General features: G+C 48.9%; 5 protein-coding genes across 5 annotated transcripts; 3 read left to right on the top strand and 2 right to left on the bottom strand.

Annotated features, from left to right (window-relative positions):
- Positions 1–855: 855 nt before the first annotated feature.
- On the top strand, positions 856–1593 carry EV420DRAFT_1653113 (uncharacterized protein; the record flags this gene model as incomplete). Its single annotated transcript, XM_060478708.1, has 2 exons — positions 856–1460; positions 1494–1593. 2 exons carry the CDS (start codon positions 856–858, stop codon positions 1591–1593), a joined length of 705 nt encoding a protein of 234 aa, XP_060322017.1.
- Positions 1594–14618: 13025 nt separating this feature from the next.
- EV420DRAFT_1281668 (uncharacterized protein) lies at positions 14619–14882 on the bottom strand (the record flags this gene model as incomplete). The annotated part of the gene is made up of 1 exon (XM_060468275.1): positions 14619–14882. A coding segment is annotated over one exon (264 nt), but the record flags the coding sequence as incomplete, so codon positions are not given.
- Positions 14883–18215: 3333 nt separating this feature from the next.
- On the top strand, positions 18216–18413 carry EV420DRAFT_1281670 (uncharacterized protein; the record flags this gene model as incomplete). Its single annotated transcript, XM_060468276.1, has 1 exon — positions 18216–18413. A coding segment is annotated over one exon (198 nt), but the record flags the coding sequence as incomplete, so codon positions are not given.
- Positions 18414–19585: 1172 nt separating this feature from the next.
- On the bottom strand, positions 19586–22891 carry EV420DRAFT_1592853 (P-loop containing nucleoside triphosphate hydrolase protein). Its single transcript, XM_060474943.1, is given in 13 exon segments — positions 19586–19886; positions 19945–20133; positions 20186–20752; positions 20805–20884; positions 20904–21038; positions 21094–21221; positions 21278–21403; positions 21453–21683; positions 21731–21763; positions 21819–21883; positions 21932–22050; positions 22101–22505; positions 22556–22891. 12 exon segments carry the CDS (start codon positions 22416–22418, stop codon positions 19778–19780), a joined length of 2100 nt encoding a protein of 699 aa, XP_060322014.1. The 5' UTR covers positions 22419–22505; positions 22556–22891; the 3' UTR covers positions 19586–19777.
- Positions 22892–24930: 2039 nt separating this feature from the next.
- EV420DRAFT_298556 (uncharacterized protein) lies at positions 24931–25388 on the top strand. Its single transcript, XM_060481582.1, has 2 exons — positions 24931–25304; positions 25355–25388. Exon 1 carries the CDS (start codon positions 25005–25007, stop codon positions 25293–25295), a length of 291 nt encoding a protein of 96 aa, XP_060322013.1. The 5' UTR covers positions 24931–25004; the 3' UTR covers positions 25296–25304; positions 25355–25388.
- The last annotated feature ends 560 nt before the right edge of the window (positions 25389–25948 follow it).

Here is a 25948-nt window from a genome sequence, read left to right as displayed (position 1 = left end):
GATGCCAGATAATTATTACGATGAGGTTAAGAGATGGAAAGAAGAGGTGAAGAAGGCTAGAGCTGCACAAGCATTGATGAGTTCTTGCCAATCATGTTACCTATAAGCAATGAATGCTTCATATTTCTGAATAAGTTCTCTTGTTTTCCACCTTGATTATTTTTCATATTATATCCTAGACTCTAGTAAGCCGGCTTTATACTTGTGGCCTCCAAGTTTGTTCTGAGCCAGGATGCCCCGGCTCATGGCAAATGTGAAGTGTAAAGGGTTAAAGCGACACACTATGGGGACCGAGACCACAGCAGCCTTGCGGTAATGAAAAGAAGGCATGTAACAGCCCGCAGATGAGTTTCGGCCATCTTGGTAAAACAATGCCACTAGGTTCGGAGCAAGCCTGCTCCATGCTGTGCCGGCAACCTTGCATGAGGGGCTTGCTGCAAAGTGATCAGAAACCATAGGGTCATTCAATCTCACCTAGTTAATCAAACTCGTGCCTTCCAGCCTTGATATATAGATACAATATGTATATAATAGTGTGAAGTATGCACTAGACCAATTTTTCCTGCAGTCGTAGTCAATGCAGCACCCGCAAATGCCTGGCTTTCCATGTCACAAGCCTGTTTGGACTGCTGACCTTCATAAAGCAATAGAAAAAAATGGAAGGATCCTGAAGAACAATCCTCTCGAAGGGAGCACATCTGGGATCCATTAAACACATTCTACCAATAAAAATGATACCAGATGAAGGTTGGCACTTTTAAATGACCAGTCAAGGATAAGATGGCCCTTTCTTGTTCCATGTCACATTGTGTGACATGTCTGAGACAAGGTACACTACCCGCTCAGTGACACTCCATGGCCAGTGCGGATTCCCTACAATATGACAATGACTTCTGGCAGGACAGACTTGGTCCTGCCTCACAATTCTCAATGGAAAAGAAGTGTCACCTTGTGTTCTCACTCTTGATATTCTTGACGCTCAGTCTCGCCAATCTCCTTGAATTCATCTTCTCCAGCAAGCTCATAATTGTCAAGCAAAGAGTTGGGAAATTTATGGCATATTCATCCATGGGTACCACAGATGATACACGGTTTCCTCCTGCAATGATCTTCTGGCTATGGCACAAAAACTACCCCAAGTCTTGTCGCTGGCTTCATGACATGGTAATCCTGGGATGCACAAAGGAAATAGTACTGGAGGAGAGCAATAAACTCATCAATGATGGCAATCTTCGAATCAAGCTCAGTGATCTTACCATGGAAAAGATTTGGGAGCTTCTCAAGCCGGAGAGCATAGCGGCAAAGTATAAGGAGGCAGCTCCATTTCTCTGGGGCATTTTGCACACCTTTGCTGCATCTCCCAACTGTTATAGACATCAGAATCTACCCCGGACAACAGGTGAGGAGACTGAGATTGTAACTGGAGAAGACTTCCAAGGCACCCAGAGTTTCGTGGTCTTGTAAGTGTCTTCATTGATGGCAAATGCATCTAGGCCTTTCTGTGTTGCTTGTTTGACCTATGATACATTCTCCATGAAAGGAATACCCATAATCAACCACAAGAACATACCTGGTCCCGCTCAAGAGCCTTAAGTGGGGATATCACCATCACCAGCTTCCCTTTCCCTCCCAAAGCTGCCAAACCTTCGAAAATCAAACTCTTGCCATAGCCAGTACCTGCACAGAAGATACTGTCATATCCCTGCAGTATTCTGCGTATGAGATGGGCCTGCCAATCATCCGGATGATATGACAGCTTGAACCTCTGCTTGAGACGTGATTTGATGGCATCTATGTTGAGATTCTTCGGCATTTTCATCTTTATGCCCTGTAAACGATTTGTTTGAGGGTATTTGCAACGTCGAGGTGTCCCCGGGGTCCTAGGTAGGGTGGAAGATGGATTGGGGTGCTGAGGCCAGGGTGGGGTGGTAGGAGGCATCGATGTGATGTGTCGCTGAGCTTGAAGCAAACAAAGAAACCAGGAAAATTGGAGCTAGAAATGTTTTTTGAGCTCCAAGCATTGTGTTTCAGGCCGAAATTTGGGACTTACCATGTGGTGAAAGGAGTAAGAGCCTTGTGAACAAAGAGTGGTTGTCCAGCAGTTTGGACCAAGCTTCCGAGCATGTTATCTTGATAATTACTTGAAATTGGGATATAAAGAGTGTGTGATATTATGCATCAAGCTAAGATGGAGAGCTTTCACACTCAGACTGAGATACAAGGAGTGTCAGGGAAGGTGGTGGAGGCTCGACGACAACCCCTTCGATCGTGTCACTCTGTGGCAAGCCCCTTCATGACGGCTTGCCCGAAAATATCCATGACAAACATAAACAGAGCCAAAGTGAAAGGGGCTTGGAATGAACCTACAATGCCACCGACGTGATGGGTCTGTTTGCAGTTGTTGTCAACATTTTTCTTGTCTTGACCACGACGACCCCAGTGACAATCAGCCTTATATCTCATTTTTACGGCACATATATCCACGAAAAAATTCATGGAAGACCTTCTGAAGTCCTTGAACTTAAATCACCCTTATTTTCAGAGTCTGGCAGGAAGGGGCAGCGAAGTGGCTTCTATGCTACCATCTCAACGAATGGATGTAAAAATTAAGGGTATCGTGCTGCGAGCTTAGGCCGTTGGTGCCCATTTGCTACTTGTGCTGATCACTTTTGTCCAACTAGTATGCAGAGCCTCGGGGTAGCCATAGCATACAGATTGCAACTGAACAATGTGATGCACTCACTGCATGAACAAGTCTCCGCTTAGAGTTCGTAATCATCAGCCGGTGGTTCGAAGGGTGCCGAGTGATGAGCATCTGGATTCTGCATCGCTTTAATACCAATGATTAGAGCCGGCACCAAAACGGAGGCCTGAGAAGGCTCGTGCAGATAAGCATGGATGGTTGCAATGTGCACCAGAGTAAGGCATGAGACTACTGTCGCTTTTTTTATGTCAGTTAATATTTCTGCAACTGCTTGCCTGTTTTCTGTTGTGACATTGAAGCCCAGGAAGTAACGATGGAGGCATTCATGCATACCGTGGAAGAAAACACTCATTGGGGATACCTATGAGAAAGAGATGGAGGGCATGGACGTAGACATCACTGGAGGTACGGCGCCTTAATGTTTTGGAGGTATGTCTATGTCTACCGCTTGCTTCCCCCCATCGCTTATCTGTGCTCCTTCCAGTTATTTCTCAAGTATCGTGACTTTTGTACCGTGAGAGACAGGGCTGTGAGATGGAACTGGATGAGCCTTCACATGTCACATGTCACATGCTAAGCGCACCGCATTTGAGGGGCATAATAGTGGACGTGGCTGTTTGATTCTGTAAAGCTGAGAGAACTGGTTGCCTTGATGATCAATGATGGATTCAAAGACTTTAGGTGTGTCAACTGTTTCTTTTAGTCAATTAAAGCTGGCTACAGTTGCATAGTGCATACTCATTATCAACGACCCATCATGATGCAGTGAGGCTCTTATATTTACAAGATGTAAAGACTTTCAGTCAGTCAGTTCCTAACCTGAAAGCTACGGAGGGAAAGCAGTCACAGCGGTATGGCTGATTAATTTTTCCATGAAGTCCGTACACTGACGTCGTCTCAGCTCATTCCTGTGATGCTGAAGTTTTGAGCAGATGCCAATTCATCATATTCGTGAGTTCAGTAGGCCTAATATTTTTCTTCTTTTCCTTGCTTACCAATCCTTTTTGTTCAGGTAGCAACACATCAAGAATGTTACGGTTATTCTTTTCTTTTTCCTTTTCTTTTTCTTTTCTTACGTATTCACGCTTACTCTATGCTGCGATTTCGATCGGACGTTGCTGCGGCACTATCTTTAGCCTACGCAACGTGTATTTAAGTAGAGCCTCAGCTGGTCTAAACCCCAGCTTCGGCTAAGGTTTATTCTACCTAACATCGAACTCCGTCCTTCGTGACTAAATTGTCCCATCGACTTACGTCGCCTTTGACTTGTTGAGCGTGGTCTACCGAAGTGCGAGTAGCCACCTTAGCACGATCTAAGTCGATCAGAGTTAGTGGCTTACATTTAGCCGAAGCTCGTTCTACGTTGCTCAGCGTCACTTCTGAGAAAGAGTGCTGCCCAACTTCTTTACGAGAAATTACCTTGCTTGACCAGAGCGGTCATCGCCTACGTTCGTGTGGACAACCTAGCGCTTGTCAACGTACAGCGAGTGGACCAACGGAAAAGCACTCACCGTCACCATTCATCCGATACACTACCTCGTCGCACTAGCCTTGTGGCTAATACCCCCTCGGCTACTCCTTCTGCTGTTAGTAACTCGGTTGATTGTTGAATCCATCTTCTACGACGACCTACTCCTCGCAGTCTTCTTGACTGTATACTTAACTTTCCTCCTAATCGCGCTCGGAATACCGGCAGTGTTGCTAGCAAGCTTACTAGCTGCCCTGTACTCGGTATATCCCCGTCTCTTTTAGGACACCACGTACCCCAACACGAAACCCTTTATTCTCGCCCTTCAGCTCGCCTCTATTTTAACAGTTTTGCTGTTAATAGTAACGAGCACTCCTCCCGACGAAACTTGCGAAATCTCGTTGATGAACGGTTCCAACTACGAGACCGACCTCAGCTTGATTATCGCGCTTCTCATTGTTCTCACCATCCTTGCAGTGTACCAGCTTGCATGGTCAATCGTCGACCTACGCCACGAATAGATCCCCTGACGAATGCCCTGGTCAGAATCCACTCTCGCCGTCTTCGCAACTTTTATACTCTTTTTCTTGTCCATTACTTTGTACCGACTTCGCCGTTGTTGCCAGCGGAGACAAATCCGCGCTCAACTTCCCATCCACTACATTCCCAGCGCCCCAGCTTATCCACCTCCGGTAATCGATATCCCATCGGCATCCCAGCAGACAATAGGAGATGTCGAATCCAACGGATCCGAGAGACCTGGAGGATCCCTCTACACATCGTCGCGACACAGCTCGCGATCCTCAGAGTCGAGCACCGACTCCTACAGAAGCGCCTCCAGCGCACCAACCGAATCCGACGACATCGCAGATACCGGGCGGGTACTCCTCGAGCGAGGAGACACGCCCCTACCAGGCCTCTTCGACGTCTCTCCAGTCCAAGGCGAGTCAAGCGCCGACGGAGTCCGAAGACAAGGCACCAGGCATCTGGTCGAGGGCGAAGAAAGCCCTGATACCGAGTTCGAAGGGGACGAGCTCACCGAGTGGGAAAGAACCCGACTCAGCGACCTCCTCAACGACCTCTACTCGGAGGAGGAAGATGCCGCCAATACCAGAGACTCCACCAGCGAGAGGACCCACTCAGGGTGGGGACATCAAGGCACTTGGGAGGAGGTCCGCAACAGAAGGATTGCAGCCGATGATGCGAGAGACCGCGCAAGGATTGCAAGAGGAAACAGAGACGATTTCTACGAAGACCCCGGAGAGCTTGGCCTCGGAGCCTCCGCAGCTACCACCCGTCCAGCTCACCCACAGCCTGTTCCAAGGACCAGGCCAACCCATAGAGGACCCCCAGTCGCCTGGTACCCCAACACCAGTTGGGTCTATGCCGACGACGGGGAAGAAACTCCTGTGGCCGGAGTCCCGACCAGAGGAGAGCCCGACCCGATCTCTGAGGTCCCTGAGGCCCCAATACTCCCTTCCCCCGTCTCCTCGCACGAGCCGACGAGTGGGGAGCTTTGGAGCGAGTTCCCAGACCTCGACGCCGAAGAACTTGGGGCAGTTACCGCCGCCGAGCGCCTCGCCGGAGTCTCCGACTGGGAACCGTCCGTCCCGTCGCGAGCCTTCGCCGACCCCGTCCCTGCATCCCAGCGTCCGTGGCCCCTCCTTTATCACACGTACGTCGAGTCCCTCGGACTCTCTCGAGCTGCCAGGGAGTCCCCAGAGGTCCAGACCAGAATGGACCGAGGCCGAGCGCATGATGCACGCATCCGACGTGCCGAAGAGGACGCCCTCTACGGGCCCAACGGCTTTTGGGACTTACCCCTTGAGCCCGACGCCACTCCCGCCGAAGTCGACAACCGGGTACGAGCCGCTGCCGTTCGCTACACCGGGTACGCCCGGAGAGCTGGAGCAGACCTCGAGGCCCGAGCCCGAGCTTGGAGAGTATATCAAGAAGAGATCTCCAACGAGGACTCAGACATCGGTCGGTGGAGAAGAAACAAGGAGTTGGACCGAATCGCCCGAGAGAGGAAGGAGGCTGAGGATGCCAAGCCGACCCCCAAACCAGGCTCTGGAGCCGACGGTAATGGCGGCGGTGAGGCAGGTCCTTCTTCAGGGGCCAGTGCCTAGGCCAGGCATCTTCGAACTATTACCCTGGCACGGACTATACGAAATCATGATGGAGGACATGGAGAGAGACCCGCAGTGGCTCTTCTCCGAGGCGGGAGAGGATTACCGCCACGCGAAACAAATGGGGGATGTATATCTGATGAAGAACATCCTCGAAGTAGAAACCTGGTACCGGGCGGCTACCGTCTGGAATCTGGTGAACCCCACCACGCCGCAGCAGGGGTGCGAGCCGTACAAGAGGCCGCAGCCAATGCCGCACCCGACAGACCCGTCGAACTTCTTCCCCGAAGGCTTCTTTGGGGGAGCAGGTGGGGACGATGACGACATGGACGACCCAGGCGCTGGGCCGTCCGCTCAAGACAAGGGAAAGGGGTCTACGGTGCCTCCCCTTCCGCCAAGACAGCCACCATACCCGGACCCCACGGGATACCCTCCCCCGGGGGAAAATCGAAACCTACGATCGGTCTCGCGACCGCCTAAAGCACCAGTACCGCCGCACGTACCGTCTCCCCCAGATCCAATTCCTCCCTGGCAACTTGCGCCAGGAGCCGTCAATAATCCATGGAACGACGTTAAACCCAAATTGGTAACTCAACCCGAGTACTTTACTGGGGTTTCCTCGGACCTTACGCGATTCCTCCATCACTGCGAAGTTTACTTCGCAGTATTCCCCATGTATTACTCTATGAACGATCAGGGGCACAACCCCTACCGCATTACATTCGCCCAGGGGTATCTACGTGGGGACGCGCAACAATGGTGGGTGGACCAATACTACCGATATCGGGACCCGCAAGGTCACTGGAGGTTCCCCACATGGGCGGAATTCTCCGAGGATCTTCGACGCGAGTTCCGCGAGGTAGCAGAATTGACCATCTGGAAGTCCGAATGGAAGAAGATCCGGCAAGCGGATTTCAAATCCGCAGTCGAATTCTTCGCGAAGTTCGAGCGGCTGGCCCACAAGTGCGAGGAGTTCGGAGACGAAAAACAGATGTTCGAAGCGGTAGAAGCGGCAATAAGGACGACGGTGCGCAACACGGTTATGCATGGGGACAATGAGCGCCCCACAACCTATGCCCAGTGGAAGGCGCGAGTATTGCGCATCGACGCAAACTATCGATACGGGGTAGCCCAGGGCTTGGGCAGTAAGTCCTCCTCGAACCAAGGCGGTTCGGGTAGAGGCAATCAACAATCATCGAAGGGATCGGGTTCCGGGGGCGATAAGAAGGACGCCACGGGAACCACGTACGGTGGAGCAGGGCAGCCGATGGAGATCGACAAATTGCGATCCGACAAGCGGTGCTTCAAGTGTGGGAACACTGGGTGGACCCCGAAGCACAAATGCCCTGACGACAAGTCCAAGTGGCTTCCCGTCAAACTCCCACCTCGCAAGAAACCCAACGTCGCTCGCCTCCGCCAATTACTCGAAGAAGCCGTGAAGGAAGAGAACGGGAAGGACTCGAAGATTGAAGAGGTCAAGGACGAGGAGAAGTCGTCAAAAGACAAGCCGGCGTCGAAATAAGCGATTCGACGGCGTCGGCCAAGGACTTAGTTTCTACTGGTGCGCACTCATGTACTACTAGCCGGACTCATACTACGTATGTAGGTACCCCTTACGAACAATATATCAATTTTTTCGCCGTGCTACCAGTTGAAGAAGCTAAGGAAGAGGAATCGCAAAACCCCGATGGCGTAGGAGGGGATTCCCGCCACTCGGCGCGGTCTGCGCCTGGTACTGAACCCCTAGGGGCTGTACGAGCTCAGGAACCCCCGGCCGACCGCATAGGGAAAGCCCCTCGAGGGCAGAACCCCCTAGGTCGAGTCCAGACTGCACCCTTGACGAAGGGAGGTCACCCCGGAGTGGGAGAAAGGTCGACAACCCAGCTCGCTGGGCCTGCGTCCCCAGGGCCGTCTGTTCCAGCGGGAGGCGTCGGAAAAGCAGCTGAGGCCGTGAATCCGGAGGACCACCTGCCCCTAGTAGCCAAGGACAATGCTGCGGCAAACAGTGCAGACCCCGAGGAGGAGCCGACATGCGTGCGTCCGCGAAGGGTAACCCGAAGTACCGCCGGGTCCAGGAGGAGCGTAAGGAACGGATCGACAGTGGAGGTTACAACGCCGAGCACAAGCGCCCGAGGCCAGGGCCGAAGAAAGGGCAGAGCGCCCTCCTCCACCACTTCGACGGAAGGTGACCAAGTGCCGCCGAGGGGCCCTCTTCGGCCCGGTGACCAAATGCCGCCTCGAAGCAAGACTCATTCGGTTTCGTTGGAAGAAGTCGAAGACGAAGAAGCCTACCTACGGTCCGACATACCGGTCGTGACCCCTAGGAAACCATCGTCCCCCGCCGTGTCCCCCACCGCGAATGCCGACGACAAAAAGGCGTTTGCGGCCATGTACTATGAGCCCCATGGTATTCTATGGACCCGTCGGGCCTTACGAATCGCTCGAGGAGATGCGGCGACGCGCGCCGTTCTCAACGGATGGGTACACCCGCGACGACGCGGGGAGGTAACCGATCAGCTATGTTATCAACTAGAGGAACAGACCGAGACGGCCGCTCAAGCTAGAGAGAAATGGCAGTGGATGGAGGACTTGCAGAAACCGCCGATGTATATACGAGGAAGGAAGGGGCGGAACGTCTCAATAAAAGTACAGTTGGAAACACTCGATACCAGGGAAGTCCACGCTGTGTCCGCCCTAGTTGACAGCGGAGCTACCGGGAGCTCAATCGATCGCGCCTGGGCCCGGGCCCACGATCTCAACCTGAAGAAAGCGGCCCGACCCACTCCGGTCTATAATGCCGACGGCACCCGCAACAAGGGAGGGGATATCACCGAGTATGCCGAAGTACGGCTACGGATAGGAGACCACGTGGAACTGGATCGAACTGGCCGTAGTCGACCTCGGTTCCACCCCCTTGTTCCTGGGGCATGACTGGTTACAGCGTCATAACCCGCTCATTGATTGGGACACCGGAGCAGTCACACTAGCCCGGTGCACGTGCAGAAAGATCCCCTTTTCCCTGCCCGACACCGACCCGTCAGCACGATGGGACGAGTACGAGGAAGGAGACACTATTTTAGTAATTGATTTCGAAGAAGCATTCCACGTCAGAGCCATGGGGACTAGGGCCAACGAGCTAGCCGCCCAAGCCAACGCCAAAAAGGGCGCCAAGTCGTTCGAGGAAATAGTACCCGAAGAATATCGGGACTTCAAGGATATCTTCGATAAAGAGAACTTCGATGAACTCCCCCCTCGTAAACCCTGGGATCATGCCATTGAGCTAATCCCCAACGCTAACGCCAACCTCGACTGCAAGGTCTACCCACTCAATCCGACGGAACAGGAGGAACTGGACAAGTTTCTGGATGAAAACTTGGCCACCGGGCGAATTCAGGCCTCGAAATCTCCAATGGCTTCCCCATTCTTCTTCGTCAAAAAGAAGGATGGGAAGTTACGACCTGTCCAGGACTACCGAAAGCTTAATGAGATGACCATCAAGAACCGTTATCCATTACCGCTTATCGGAGAACTCATGGACCGGCTGAAAAAGGCCAAGTACTTTACCAAATTGGACGTCCGGTGGGGCTACAACAACGTACGGATCAAGAAGGGAGACGAATGGAAGGCCGCTTTTCGAACTAATCGCGGCCTTTACGAGCCTCTCGTCATGTTCTTCGGGCTCACCAACTCTCCCGCCACCTTCCAGTGGATGATGAACGACATCTTCAAAGATCTCATCACTGCTGGTGAAGTGTCGGTATACTTGGACGACATCCTCATTGCCTCCAAGACCAAGGCGGAGCATAAGAGGATTGTACGAAAAGTCCTCCAGATACTACGAGAGAATAAACTGTTCCTAAAGGCAGAAAAGTGCGAATTCGAGGTGGAGGAAACCGAATACTTAGGGGTTATCATTAGCGAGGGGAAGATCCGCATGGATCCCGTCAAGATTGCGGGCCTGCTTGACTGGCCGGTACCTCGTCGTAAACAGGAGCTGCAATCCTTCCTTGGATTTTGCAACTTCTACCGACGATTCATTCGAGATTATAGCCGTCACGTACGCCCGCTTACCTCGCTTACCGGCAAACAAGAGTGGAAATGGGGAGAAGCCCAGGAAGAAGCCTTCCGGAAACTGAAGGAGCTATTCCGGGAGGACGTAGTACTCGCCATCCCGCTCGACCAAGGACGATTCCGAGTGGAGGCGGACTCCAGCGAAGGGGCAGTGGGGGCAGTACTCTCCCAGTGGCAGGACGAGAAGTGGAGACCCGTGGCCTTCCTCTCCAAAGCCCTATCTGTTACAGAACGGAACTATGAGATCTACGACAAGGAGCTCCTAGCCATTATGATCGCCCTCGAAGAGTGGCGTCAGTACCTCATGGGAGCCAGGGAGGACTTTGAAATCTGGACGGACCACTCCAACCTCCAGTATTTCCGCAAGCCCCAGAAGCTTAACCGACGTCAAGCTCGGTGGGTTACGGAACTGGCGGAATACCAATTCACTTTGCACCACAAGCCTGGGGCTCAAAACCGTAAGGCCGACCTCTTATCTCGAAGGGCGGACCATGATCAAGGAAAGGAGGACAATCGAGACATAGTGGTTCTCAAAGCCGAACATTTTAGGGCATTGGTGATGCCAACCCCCGAGGAACTACACGAGAGGATCAAAGCGGCTACGCACGACCCCCGCCGCTGGGACAGGGGGATCTCTGACTCGCTTAATCACGAAAAAGGAGTATCACGCGAGCAGGATCTACTATGGTATGATGGACGTATTTACGTGCCGATGGATAGGGATCTACGAGGGCAACTCATTGCTCTCAAACATGACCACATCACCGCAGGGCACCCAGGGATCGAGAAGACCAAAGAACTGGTGCTCCGCGATTACTGGTGGCCCCGCATGCGAAGAGACGTGGAGGCATACGTGAAGGGTTGCGAGGTTTGCCAACGAACCAAGGTTGACCGCCGTCCAAAGAAGGCTCCCCTTCACCCAAACGAGATACCAACACGGCCTTGGACACACCTTTCGGTCGACATGATCACTAAACTCCCGACGTCCAAGGGGTTCGACTCCATCCTTGTCATCGTAGATCGCTTCTCTAAAGCCATCATCCCCATAGCCTGCACCGAAGAACTTACCTCTCTCGGATTCGCCAAAATCTTGAGAGATTACGTCTATGTGCCCTATGGTGTGATGCCCGAGAAAGTAATCTCGGATAGAGGCTCCGTGTTCGTATCCAAGTTTATGAAGGAGTTCTACCGAATGCTTCATGTCGAGGGAAATCCCTCCACGGCATATCACCCACAGACCGACGGACAAACGGAGAGGGTTAACCAGGAGATTGAGAAGTACTTGAAGATGTTCGTGAACGACAGGCAGGACGATTGGAGCGAATGGCTACCGTTAGCGGCCTTCACTCACAATAATCGACAACATTCAGCGACGGGGTACTCCCCCTATCGAGTCATCTTCGGGAGAGACGGGGAGGTCATTAAAAAGCCTCAACGAACCACAAGCGTCCCAGCAGCAGGAAAGCTCGTGGAAGAGATAGAAAAGGCACAGGGCGAGGCAAAGAAGTCGTTGGAAAAAGCGGCAGAGTCCATGAAAAAGGCCTATGATAAACGCAAGGACCCCGCCGTGGAATACCAAGTCGGAGACAAGGTCTGGCTCGACACGACCAATCTTCACCTTCCCAGGCCAACCAAGAAACTCGGGGATCGTCGGGTCGGACCCTTCGCTATCATTGCAAAAAAGGGGGCTTCTGCCTACGAGTTGAAATTGCCAGTAAAATGGAAAATTCACAACCGCTTCAACGAGTCTCTATTGACGCCCTACAGTGGCCCCCGCCTTTCCTAATCAACCACGTCCCGAACGACCACCTCCAGAGTTGATTGAAGACGAAGAAGAATACGAGATCGAAGAGATCGTGGAACAGCGGGACAAGACTATTGGCCGCGGACGCACCCGTCGCGCGATAACAGAGTATCTGGTGAAGTGGAAAGGATATCCAAGAGAAGAGAACTCCTGGGTAAAACGATCGAATATGGCGAACGCAGAAGAACTCGTCAACGAGTACGAAGCTCGCCTTCAAGAAATCCACTGGGAGGTCGACAAACATGGAAGGACAATCGGAAGGGACGACAAGATACCCCCAGAAGGCAAAACGCCATACCACGATCCGGACTCTCCATGTGTCACCGACGTGGAAACCGTTTGTTCCTCCGAATGCACAAACCCAAGGCATTCGGATGTGCAATCTTCAGTGGAGATGCGAGAAGTAACGGCGGAAGAAGCCAACGGAATATCGAGAGTGGAAGACACGCCAAGCGACAACGACTCAGATGTAGACTTCCTACAACGAGTCACGGAGAATTGGGATAAGGACGAAGATGACGAAGACGAAGATGACGACACTTGGTCCTTCTGCAGCGAATCTGCACGAAGCGGGGAGGAGAGTCAGGACTCATTCGAGACGAACGAGTCTTGAGGAGGGGGTAATGTTACGGTTATTCTTTTCTTTTTCCTTTTCTTTTTCTTTTCTTACGTATTCACGCTTACTCTATGCTGCGATTTCGATCGGACGTTGCTGCGGCACTATCTTTAGCCTACGCAACGTGTATTTAAGTAGAGCCTCAGCTGGTCTAAACCCCAGCTTCGGCTAAGGTTTATTCTACCTAACATCGAACTCCGTCCTTCGTGACTAAATTGTCCCATCGACTTACGTCGCCTTTGACTTGTTGAGCGTGGTCTACCGAAGTGCGAGTAGCCACCTTAGCACGATCTAAGTCGATCAGAGTTAGTGGCTTACAAAGAACCAAGGCAGTTTCTTAGGACGCATTGCTATCTCTCGTATAGTCTGCAACTGTATTGGTCCCAATTCACATCATTTGTCAAACACTCATACTCTTCAATGATGGCACATATGCTGAGCCACGTGAATAATTGGACCAAGCTTGTAATACTAAATACAAGTTATGGAGAAAAACTTGGGGAATTAGAGGCAAAAAAATCACCAGCTCCCCGGGACACAAAGATGTAGGGAAGTGTCATGGAGCGCCCTATGATTCTTTTGTGTTCTGTTGCTAGGACCATTCCCTCCGTCACAAACAATGACCAAGGAATGAAATTCAACTTGTCCTCGTCACATATACAATTCAGTGCCTCTCGTTGCATTCTTCATTTACTCGCTTCAGATCTTTCTGACCCAAGCATTACTCTCTCCTAGGTAAGATAGAGACTCGATGGCCATATTCACCTTTGGATGGATGAATATGGCGGCAATACCCAAGCTTATGTTAGACTTCTCAGTGTCCTCGAGATGGATGCAACTGACGCACATTCGTTTCAGGATATGTACCGCTGTAAACCGATGATGGGAGTGCTACTTGGGTGAACAGGGACATGATATATTTCCCTGCTTTGACAAAGCATGGTATGGTTGTGCTGGTGAACCAGATGCAATATGATGCAATCGAGTCGAAATCTTTGTACATGAGAGTTCCGAGTCCTATATGTATATATAGGTATTCGGTCTTTATACCAACCTGGATGCCCTTTTTTGATCGTCCAACATGGGAATTGCCGTCCAATTCTCCCTGGGCTATCTGTGGGAAATTTTCATCAACATTCATCATTTTCATGGGATTTCTTTGCCTTTTTCTTTCCTGTGCTTCTGCTGTCGTCTTATTCAACCTGCCTATTCATCTCGTTCACCTTTCATGCTCTTGTATTATAGTTACATTATTTTGTCTTCTATTCCCCCTGACCCTTCACCCATTTCCCATCTTTTTTATTGCTCATCTCTTCGTGTTCATCCTCTTCCATAAAATATATCTTGCACTTAAAACCTTGACTCCCTTGTCCTTCCATTGTTGCTTTGCCTCCTGCAGATGCCACCTTTGCTCTGACTGCCACCTTTTTCTTTGTGTGGACAGAGTAGGTGCATATGTTCCATTTTTTTGTAATAAATTTGGTGATGCGAGTGGTATAAGTGATTAACATTATGACGGCTGACTGTTAAATAACTTGTCACTTACCTGTGTGAAGTTGCTGTCTATAAGAGCCACCGCCCTCAGGATTGGCTTGATATGGTGCGTCCTCTTTTTCCCTCTTATGACAGCCAACATGACTTGTACCTCGACTATGTCACCTGCCCTGAACAGCTGTGGTTTTGCTCAGATGTATCTGTGTTATGCGACATCGTTTAGTCGTTCGCATCACCTCCGTGTTTGCTTTTCTCACCTTCTTTTGCCTCTGTCATCTACAGTTGCTCCTGAAGTAGCATACTACATTCTCTTCAGTGTGAACCAAGCCTGGTCATATGAGTTGCTGCAGTGCTCCATTGGGATCTACTTCCTTCAATATCGGCATTACCTCCTCACTTTCTCCCTCTATAATTCTCCTGAAGTATCGGTTGGTAGACTCCATTGTGTCGAAACTGTGGTACGTGGTTGGTCTCCATTGTTCTAGCGCCTCTTGCTTGAACTCCCTTTCCACCGTCAGGCTCACCTCTTTCGGTTCCTCCATCACCTCCTCAAAATATCTTGACCCTAATCCTGTAATTGTTATTTTTTGCGATAGCGTGCTTGGCTTGTCCGATAATGACCTTGACCTTGTCAGTGACCGAACCCTTCTGCTTTTAATCTGACCAACTTGTACTCACTTTGGAACTTTGAACAGGGGGAGTAGGTCTAGGCCGCATATGATCCTGTTAGCGGTGAATCTCCTTCCCTTCGTTTGTACTCTTGAGTATGCACCATACGTTGACACGTGTGCAACATGTTCACACATGTAATTTTGCGAATTCTAGGAATGCAAACATGTGTGTGCCCCATGAATAATATTAGAGTGCATGTAAGGCATAGAGCGCTACACACTGAGGCAGAAAGCACTATAATAAAAATAATATGAGTAGAGCGCATGGCTTAGACTTAGAACGGCACACTTGTGTCATTTAAGTGTGCAGTCTCAGTGCTTATACACACACTCTGTGCCCTCCTCTGCAGTGTATCACTCAATTAAATTCACTGAAGATAATATATTGAAGGTGCTTCACACTACATTGATCTATGACGCGCGAACCCTGCCGATCTGGCAATCACCGAGAAACATCATCCTGAATGAAGAATCAACAAGTCCAAATACTCTAAGGAGTTCTCGGCTGGAGAGAAATAAAACCCGCTGCCCATATGAAATATTAAACTAGAAATGGTTGCGCGGCAACCAATAAAATAAAACTCGCTCACTAGATAAGTTGCGTGGCACTGTAATTAAATCTGCGGAGCCAATAAGAAGACACATGCCACATGGCACGACGAGGCTAGGCCTTGCCAAGTGGAGAAAACAGTGGTAGCACGCACGCCAACATGGAGTGCTGAGTAAAATAATGATTACTATCACTACAGCTGACATGGCACGCAAGAGAAGGGAGTCCGAGGTGGAGCATTGTCTATTTTCAGTATTTACATTTCATATAGTTAACAGTAAATATAAGAGTGGTAGTTACAGGTAGTTAGCAAGTTTTCAGACCCCTGCAATTGTACTACGAAGCAGCGTGCTTAGTGTACGACGAAAGGATTTTATTTGAAGCTTCGAGCAAGAGAATATTATTGAACTTAGAATTATTTTGAACACTTTGAGAGCTCGCGAGGCATGCCTTGCTCGAGCACACTTGATTTGTTCAAGTAAAGTACAGTAATTGATTGCGCTCTACTTAGAGAATATTGTATTGTGATAACTTGAATGTGCATTTGTGTTTTTGGAACTTGTTTGTGAATTCTGAGTTATTGCAAGTGGCAGAGGTTCAAACCCTTTGGCTTGTCAGTAATCTCTGAGGTTTTTTTGGTTTATTCCCAAGTGGCATAGGTTCAAACCCTGTGGCTTGTGGACATGTTTTCTGTGTTTGTGTATCTCTGGATCGCATAGGTTAGAACCCTGTGGATCTACGAACGGGTTTTGAAGTGTTTTCTGCTTGGAGTGCAAGGCTTTAAGTCATGTTAAGTGTATTGTGAAATGTTGTGGACACTTGTGTGTTGCGTGCGACATATTTTGAGGGTTATACGTTCTTGTAGAACATTTGGGGGCTTGCAAAATAATACTTTTGCCTTGAGGCCGAGCAATTCTGTCGCTCACCTCCTGTTCCAAAAGCATTTGGACTTAGAAGAGTATTATATTGCTAAGTGCGCTATATTATATTGTAACGTGCAAGGATTCTTTCAATACTACTGCTATTGTGTGCTTGTATCGCACATCACCCCTGAACTACTGAGGGTTTGTGTGTGTGTGAGTGTGAGTGTGGGTGTGTTAGTGTTATATACGCTAGTGCATTTCTAGCTTGGCGCACACAGAGCCTCTTCAACGTGACCTATTCCATCGTCTTCGAGTGATACTTTCTGCATGGACTGGTTCTGCATGTTTTAGTTCATATTGAATACCTGTTTTATGGTACGTATTGTTGATACCTTGGTTATTGCACAAAGATGGTACTCGTTTTTTTGGGCACTTTCTGCCGTGTATATTTCCAGTGCTTCTCCTTATTTTCTGTATCAGAAACATTGTAAACCTTGGAAATGTATGCACGTACTTGCTTTATCCATGTTGTAGAATTCGTTCATTCTACAAGTCTTTTTGTTGGGTTTGGATTGTTCTCTGGTTATGGTTACGAGCGACCACGCTTGGTTGCGACTTGAACTGTCCCGTTCAGATCTTCATTTTCGCCTTTCGCCTGTGCACCGTTGGCGTGATCGTTCATGTGTGTAAAGAAGAACCGGTTCGTCTTTGTGGGTCGAATTTTCGCGCTTCTCTGTCTGTCAGTATGTATCATGTGATTGATTACACATCTACATCACATGTTTGTGCGAAGGTATCATTTTTATTTTTGGCAACCTGTCCTCTTGATCACCCACTGTGTGTCCCTTCTTAATGGGCCATTCGATTGTGGGGATGGATATCCTCACCCCGTGTCTTTTTCGCCCTATCATGCTTTATTATCCTCGTGCTTGTCATTTCTGTACTTTCTCTCGATATGCCTCCTCGTCCTACGTAGCGAACATTCCTGTTCACTGCCCTTCTCCACTGTTAATAATTGTTCCTTTTCTTTTGTGACTAGACGTTCTCGCAAAATAAAAGAGAGGTCCCCCTCAGTAGAACTTCTCAATGCTGTTGAAGTTGCGCCTCCCGTCGACAAGGTTCCCGAAACAACTCTGTCCCCTCGCAAAAAGGGTCAAGCCTATGCCTGTCAGAAGGTCCGCCACCCTCGATAGGTGTGGTCTACTTCTTCTTCCTTGGTATGCGTGCTGATGATATCGAAGGCCTGTTCAATTGTCTATTCAGAGTGCTCGCTCTGCGGGGTACGTCCTGTCTTTGACTGTCTGCTTTCTTGTATGAATTTCGATCCTCTGCGCTAGTAGCAATGTTTGTTCCACTCGTTCTTATCATGCTCCCAAAGAGTTGTTGCCACCGGTGTCTATTACGTGCATGGTTATATTTGTTGGGTTTGTGTCGTATGCTGACTTTCGTATATGTTGCGTCGAACAGTTCTCGCCAGAGTAGGTCGTCCGCTCCCGTACGACATGCTTCCATGTCTATTGGTGACGTTTCCGGTGACGAGATAGACTCTGTCGTGGCGAGGTCGGATGTCGATGCCGATATGCCTGATGCCGTTCGTGATTGTGTATCAGATATTATTCCTGCGGCATCACTCCTTCGAGGACGCAGATTAAGCAAACTATATCGCAGTATTTGTCTTCGACTCAGCAATATCCGTTGAGAATAACATGTACCGAATGTGGATCCTCCACGTGCAAAATAGAGCATTATCACATATCCCCTGATATAATTCCTGTGTACATTGAAGGATCGTCTACCACACCGGACATTTATTTTACGTTGAATGTAAACGGAGAAGATGTGGGTTACACATTAGCCGGTGTCATATATTTTGGAAATGCACATTTTACAGCCAGGTTTATAGATAACACGGGAAATGTATGGTTTAACGATGGTTATGTCAACGGGAGAAAATCGATCCTAGAAGGTGAAATGATTCACATCGACTTTTCAATTTCACCTGATGAGAGGGAGCCTGTGATGGCAATATACAGGAAAAACTGACTACATTCCGCATTGTAAAACAACGTGGACAGGGGGGACGTACTTGGTACAGGACTCGGATAATGCCACTCGAATGTGATGGCCATCAAATGCTAGTCAATTGGATAATCCAGGATACCCTTTGAACTGGTAAAGCGAAGCCGCTGCCTTGAATTAGACAGATTCCTGCAGTGTCTGGCGCGCGCCATTTCCTCCTTGACCAGAGCAAGCTGCCTACAGGCAGGCGATGATACTGGGAGCATTTCTCAGCCAACCGAATATTTCTTCTACGGTCCCCGGATGGGCGTATCTTCTTCAACGTTGAGCTAGAAGGAATTTATGATATTCCTCGCAGCACCGTCAAATGCATCATGTTCTACGATGACCTCATGATCTTCCTCTGTTCCGGGAAATTTTACGTCTGGGAGCTCAACGGCAGGACGCTTTTTGAGTTTACAATGGAGTTCGCTTCTATTAATGACTTCTTATCGAACGATGCAATCAAGGCGTGGATACCAGGTACCTTGCCGCCATCACTTGTGGCTCTGCAAGAGGAATGCGTATTTGATAACTAGGTGTATGACGAGAATAAAGTGGAATGAGACAAGTTTGTGGGCATCGAGGATTATCGGAGCGGAGATAAGGACGAGGACGAGATTGAGCTCGGAGAGCCTTGGTGTACGTTCATGAAAGTGTGGTAATTAGAAGATGTTCTTCAGAACGTTCATTCATAGGGACGTCGGAAAAGCCTGATGCGTCAAGGGAGGCCTATCTAGAGGCGGAGAAGGCACGCACGGTTTCTCATCTGTGTTGGGGACAAATTTGTCTATGTGTCGGAACTACCGACTCTCCGATATACTCGAAAGATTGAGGCAAATGCCACTACAAGAGGCATGCACTAAGTATTAGACTTGTACTCGAACAAACACCGGGAGTAGGTAGATTTACCGAATGATATCTAGTCCGTAGTGCACGGCATCATAGGACACCCATTAAGCAGCCCCATGGGATAATGGACCCACGTCGGAATTGAAAAATCCCTGACGTGTAAACAAGAAGCCTAGCCTTGATGCTGAGTTGAAACTTTGGCGTCTTGAGTTTGAACAAGTAGCCCGAATGGGGAATCAGACTAAAGGGTCCATCACACGCCGAATGCTAATCAAAGCGGATCCGCTCGTGATATTATCGATGCTCTAAAGCTACCAGCACGATGTCGTGGTGCACATGTTTACAGGAAGGCGTTTATCAAAACTGCTCAGTGACAGACTCAATCTCATCGATAGAAGGCCTATGACATAGCGAGCATAGACATGTAACACACCGTTACACTAAGAATTCCACCGAAAGGATGAGAAAATGATCCGAAAACCCGTATATTTGGGAACTTATTGGTACGCCTCTGCTTGTGCGCTATACAGTTGGGCATACTGTCCTTTGATAGCCATCAACTCAGCATGAGTTCCACGTTCCACAATCTTCCCTTCATCCAAGCACCTATAGCAGATGTCAGCAACGTTCTCGTTATCAGAGATTCCATTGATTGAATACTCACAAAATCTGATCGGCACGCTTGACGAGATGTGAAAATCTGTGCGTTACAAAGATCATCGTCATGGCTTTACCATGTACCAAGAAACCGTTCAGCAGAGCACGCTCAGCGACAGGATCCATCGCCGAAGTTGCTTCGTCCGCTATCAGGAGCCTGACGCCTCCATTCAATAGCTTCATACAGGCCCGGGACCTGAAACGACTTTGTCAAAACTCAAGAGCAACTGAAACGGGAAGAAACGTACGCAAGGACTCGTTGAGTCTCGCCTCCTGACAGCTTTGTAGGCTTCCGTGGAGGATGTTCCTGCTCCTGTACGTGTATCGCTGCCGACGAAGGAAATTTGTGCCCGCCACCCATGATAGAGACATGAGATGAACATTCGAAAGCTTCGTTATTGGGGGTGTAGAGAGAATCGAAGCCCTCCTTTTGTGCGTGGATAATTCCGGCCGATCCACCCATAGTAGCTGCCTTTTCAAGCATATCGATGCGGCGCTTTTTGTCCGTCAGAAGAGATGCAGAGTTACCCAGAGTCATGAGAAAGTTATCGCCATAGGATAGAGGATAGAGAACGTCTTCCTGTGAAAGAACGGTGATGGAAGAACGAAGAGAAGTTAGGTCATAGTCTTGTATGGGTCTCCCGTCAATGAGTATACCCCCGGTAGTAGGATTCCTCAAACGAGGCAGCAGGTTCAAAAGGCTAGACTTTCCGCTGCCGTTGGCGCCGACGATAACGATGAGCTGTCCTGGAGATACATCGAAGGAAACGTTGTCAAGAGCTTTCTTGTTGCCAGGGTATACCAACGATACGCTCCTGGATATTGAAATAGTTTAACATTTAGAAATAAAGACGACATTCGACTCACTGGAAAGAGATACTCATACCGTTACTGAACGACTTCTCGATAGGCGAAGAGATGTGCAGATCTCGGTAGCATAGCTTAGCCTTCTGCAATAAAAGCAACAAAGGATCTGGATCGATACAACTTCATGTATTCGACGCTCTTCCTCAGGTTCATCGAAGCCGCTTGAAGAAGCACGGCTTCAGACAAAAGAGACGGCGTCAGAGGAATCCAGAACAACCCAAGAGAACACAAGGCCTATGAAATATGATTTATTTCAGTATTTCGTCCCAGGAAAGCATATGAAGCGTACTGGGAAGTATTCTACAAGAACTGTGCTCGCAAACTCCCAGTACCATGGAGGGGGGACGCTCGTCGTCGAGGCGAAGTCTGCTTCACTGTACTTCTGTGCACCTAAGGCCTCGATCTCTTTCTTGTATTCTGTCAAAACATCATTGATTTAGAAAAAGGGCGCCTGTGTGGGAGACAAAGCTGACCTTGATATATGTAGCCTTCTGGAACGGTCTTGATGATAGAATCACGATAGATCCAAGGATTAAAGATCATTTGATGGAGTCCTATTAAACGGTCGTAGTGGGGATTCTTCGTCCAGTATGCATATCCTGAAACAAGCATGTAAGCGCCACCTCCTTCGTCACTGAAATTACTCACCTGCGCCTCCAAACTTGTTGATGGGTTTGAACAGAACGATAGCCAGAACGCAGGAGACAAATGTTATAACCATATCCAGACGCAAAGATCCACGAAGGACGATGATCATAACGCAGACTTGAAGGAGAATGCTAATGAAGTACCGTAGCTGAAGAATGATGGCACGCAATGTTTCCCATGCCTTGCAGTACGCTCGGTGAAATTCTCCGGGGTTGGGGAAGCAGTTACCACCTAGAAAGTGTGAGTAAGGGCATCTGTATAACGAGAGTTAATTATACCAAGTGCAGTATCCAGATCCAAAGCCAAGCTCTCTGTGACAGCATGATGAGGATAATGAATAAATGACGTGGCCAATGGAGCACGAACTTTTAGCGAACTGAGGATAGAGAAGCAACTTGGTCGCCGAGTCCAGGACTCGTTCATTCTCCGTGCTATGATATTTTCAGCACAAGTAGTACTGCTTAACAATAAAGACTCACATGAAACGTCTAGCCACAGCTGATACTAAGGCAGACGATAACCAATACAACACAACGTATCTCAAGTCCTCTACCATAGTATCCGAGCTGGAAAACCCGGATGTCATCCATGTCTCGATCTAAATGGTCGCATGAACTGCGAAGAGAAGAATAAAAAGTGACATCTTACGATGCTGAGCCCCACTTTGACGATACAAATCGTTACTGCCGGCAGGATACCCAACCATAAGCTTGCAGTAAGGTAGAACAGGAACGTGCTCGGTGCAGCGGAATAGACATCTTTGAAGAGGCGAAGGGCAAATGGCCAGTTCTCCAGAATGCTTTTTACCACCGACACGACAGTGTCTCGAGAAGGCAAGAAGGATCCCTCTTTCTCGTACACAATCTCGAAGATACCCAGCCGATCCCGCTTGATATGGTCTTGGGGAGTAGCAGTGGTCGGTGTGCGGACGACAGTCTCGCGGGAGGAGTTTGAGATGTCAGGCATTGGTGAGGAGAGTGGTCGAAGAGGATTATGAGATGTTCGGCGAGATCCTTTCCACTTTAATACTGTATACTTCGGCTCGGGTTATTCCTTAGTGGGTGGATTAATATATGAGAGCCAACAGTCGAGGATCTGTTTACCTGATGCAGCTCATGAATCGGTGTAGTAAACATTGATTATATTGCAGGAACCAGCGGAGGATGAAATGAAACACCCGAGGAAGGAAAACAAAAGGAAGATGGCGGGAATTCAATGTTGTTTGAGAAGAGCAAAAAGGAGAGGTGATCTCGTTTTTATGCGGACGATAATAGCACTGTACGCGGGGAGCCAGGTAACAGGGAGACAGAAATCTATTTTGTCCCTGGATTTCTGCTTACTCTGCCAGGAGTCCAGGACGACATATAAATGGCGAGGCGAAGCAAGAACGTGTATCTTTGAGACTGGTAGGCTTGAAGCATTCGACTCCGAAATACTCCTTTCTCAGGAACAGACCGCGCAGTATTCGATAGACCTGTCGTGAAGCAGTTTTCACGCAGATGCTGGATAAACCCGTGTGGTGTGCAATAGACTCGTCACGAGCGACGCCGAGACGACGTGCTATTATCATCTGTGGGGCTGCGTTTCGTTACCACAGCATGAATGTGGGTTCTTCGCATCTCTCGTATCTGCGAAGGTTTATAGTGACTCCGGCAGGACTAATGATCGCATCCACGATGGATAAAGATAATGTAGGCGGAGTAAGAATGTTGCTTCGACAGCAGTTTTGGGGGAGGTTTGGCTATTATTTGATGGTTGCACGGCGCCTAAGAGGCGCATCGGTAGCAGTAGGCACTATATAGTAATGGGACAAGAATGGGAACGAAAGGTGTGCAGCTCTGGAGCTGATCATATCAGTTATGGTCTTAACCCGTGTATTTCCGACACCACTGATCACCTTTTTCTGAGTTTCGTAAGAAAGAACCGGGGAGAACAATGGTTTTGATCCCAGCGACGTTCATTTCCGTGGTTCGGATCGTTTGAGGTGTCAGGAACGAGCGAAGTGTATATAGTACCTGCTTTGCCTTTGGGAACATGAGTCATGTATACTGTTGTCATGTAGCCATGCACGTGAAATAACGTCCTCCCTTAACGATTGAAGCTTGAGGTCTGAAGAGGGGGGAGGTCATTGTCTGAACTTATCAGGCAAGCGAAGCGAACGAACTGCAGCTACTGATGGAATTTATAACTCAGAAGAACATGGACACACGGGACGCTATATTAGCACCGACGATTTTTTTTTGCAACCGCGGAGGAGGTCCGAGTGCCGTAAAGCAATGCTAGAGTGGTATGGATTGCATAGGGTATAATCAGAGCTGTCATCGTTGTACTATTTCAGAGAATAGGGTCAGACCTTAAAACTAGAGAATATATATGGTAATCAATACCTTTGTATAAAGATCGTTATTAGGCTCGATCTGTTCAAAGCAAGTATACCCTGATAGAGGCAATGGAAACGACATTGGCAGAAATCGTACAGCGCGAGGCAGTCCCCATGCCAGTCAGCGCCTCAACCGAGATCCAGGAAGCAAAGGATGGCATACGGAGAAGTATCTGCAGGAGTGGAAAAAAAAGAGAATGTCATTACGATGGCTTGAACTTGTACAGCGCAGCTTTGGAAAACATTGTCCACGCAGCGAGACCTAGGATTCATAAAAAAAGGACAGTTCCCGATCAGTCGTGAAGATTTTGAGGAAAAGAATTTTTCCAAACTCACTCCTACAGGGGCAATTCCAGCGTCGAGACAGTATCTTCGTACGGAACAGTGATCTCTAGATAGAATAAATAAATCTATGTTGTCACTTTCCCAGATGTGATAGCGAGATTTACAGCTGTTTGCAGCTTGGCAGTAGCATGTGTTTTGCGCGAGAGAAGAGAATAATTTGGACTTGGTCATAAACCATGGTTTACGGACTTGAAGACGCGTTTATGGCTATTTCGGCGATCTCGGAGACCCTTTTGTGCGCTTGAAGTCCTCAAAACACGGTTTATGACGAAGTCCAAGCCTTCTTCCATCATCCACAAAAACGCCCCTGACTGTCAAGCTGTATGCTAACAGCTGTAAGTGATTCAGGATCCAGTTGATGGGCTTGTCGTTCGGTTGCTTGGAAGTTGACAGTTGGCCTCGTAAACTAATATCGTCGCATCGATATCGTAGCAGCATCCCATCTGGTGTGTTCTCCGTTTGTTGCTCTAGATTATAACCTGTAATTGAGAGTCTTCGATGAGTTAGACGACGAATGGAAGCGAATGGACGCACTGGCAAAATTGAAAATAGACGGCGGTATGTAACTTCGGCATAGGTGGTGCGTGTCATTACAATACCGATTAAAACGACCGTAACCGGAGCGGGCACAGGGGTCGATAAAAACCATTCGGGCGCAGCGGAACAGTTACAGAGCAGAACATTGCGACCATATTGGCACAGCCACCAGTCGACGTGACGCGTCTGTTTGCATGTGTTATTTTACCACGTTGGCCTTGCTCTTTCTTTTCTACCATCACGACGACCAGGTTCCATACAATTTATTCTCATTTCACTTATATTTTCGCATGCCCCTTCTTCTGCGACTTCTAGACTCTCTTGCAATGTTTTCAACCACTGGTGGATGGAGTAGCCGTCCCGGACTTGAAGGCGCCGTGAACAGGAGTACGTATCTAGGCTGGTTCGATGTGCTTGATACTGGCAAAATTTTTGCCGTACTCCAACCTCAGGCCTTAGGAACCAAGGACCGACGCTTAGGGTCGACAATCTCGAGAGACGATGAGCAGGATCCAAGAGGTGTCATGGTCGATATGGAGATGAATATCTGGTTACCGGAAGAATGGATTGAGGTGGACTAATTCTTAGAGGTACACCGTGGCAACGAATATCTTTTGGACAACTGCTAATCTCCCTACAGTCATTTCTTTCTCCCTCCGAAAGGTCTAGTGCCAATTGGTGCGTTCAAAAAGGCGCAGTGGCGAGACGCTTTGCTGTCTAAGGTACAGTTGTCGTGTAATTGTTCATCACCATTCTGAGCTGATCAATGATCTTCTAAGATTTCTGCCCAACTATTACACGGTGTTTTGGTTGGAACCGAGCTTTCAGGTGAAGATCGCGGTGGTGTGTGCTCGAGGTTTCGGCGCGAAGCTGCAGCAATTTACCTCGTATTCGTGCATAGTTTAGGTGGGTCTATGGTATGTCTTCCTTCTCTGCTTACCAACGACTATTATCTGTTAGGTCGTTTTTGTCCACGTTGCTTTCTTGTTTGGATATGAAATCGTGCCACTCTGCCGAGCACTGACTTCTCAGGACGGCTGTCATATTCCCGCCCCCCTCCTGACTCCTGCATTAGCGAGACCTGGGGTCGGATCGCCACATCAGCAGCCGTCAGCGGGAGAACTTGCTAATTACCTTCAAGATTGGTACGTTTATCGCCCATTCTCCTTTTCTTGACTGCGGGTTCTCAAGTTGGATTAGGCACAACTGTGGTATTGACCTCTGTGTCCATTCA

Source organism: Desarmillaria tabescens, assembly GCF_030435595.1.
Source record: "Desarmillaria tabescens strain CCBAS 213 chromosome Unknown EV420scaffold_147, whole genome shotgun sequence".
Lineage (NCBI taxonomy): Eukaryota > Fungi > Basidiomycota > Agaricomycetes > Agaricales > Physalacriaceae > Desarmillaria > Desarmillaria tabescens.
The sequence above is the reverse complement of the archived record's forward strand: the minus strand, read 5'-3'. Positions and strand labels throughout refer to the sequence as shown.

What these genes read in the sequence shown, in the direction of transcription:
- EV420DRAFT_1592853 (XM_060474943.1), bottom strand. Translation starts at nt 22,418, where the DNA reads ATGCCTGACATCTCAAACTCCTCCCGCGAGACTGTCGTCCGCACACCG. An exon ending in GGATCTGGATACTGCACTTG is followed by an intron (nt 21,684 to 21,730) that starts GTATAATTAACT and finishes CACACTTTCTAG; the next exon opens with GTGGTAACTGCTTCCCCAAC. An exon ending in AGAAGGCTACATATATCAAG is followed by an intron (nt 21,222 to 21,277) that starts GTCAGCTTTGTC and finishes ATGTTTTGACAG; the next exon opens with AATACAAGAAAGAGATCGAG.
- EV420DRAFT_298556 (XM_060481582.1), top strand. Translation starts at nt 25,005, where the DNA reads ATGCCCCTTCTTCTGCGACTTCTAGACTCTCTTGCAATGTTTTCAACC.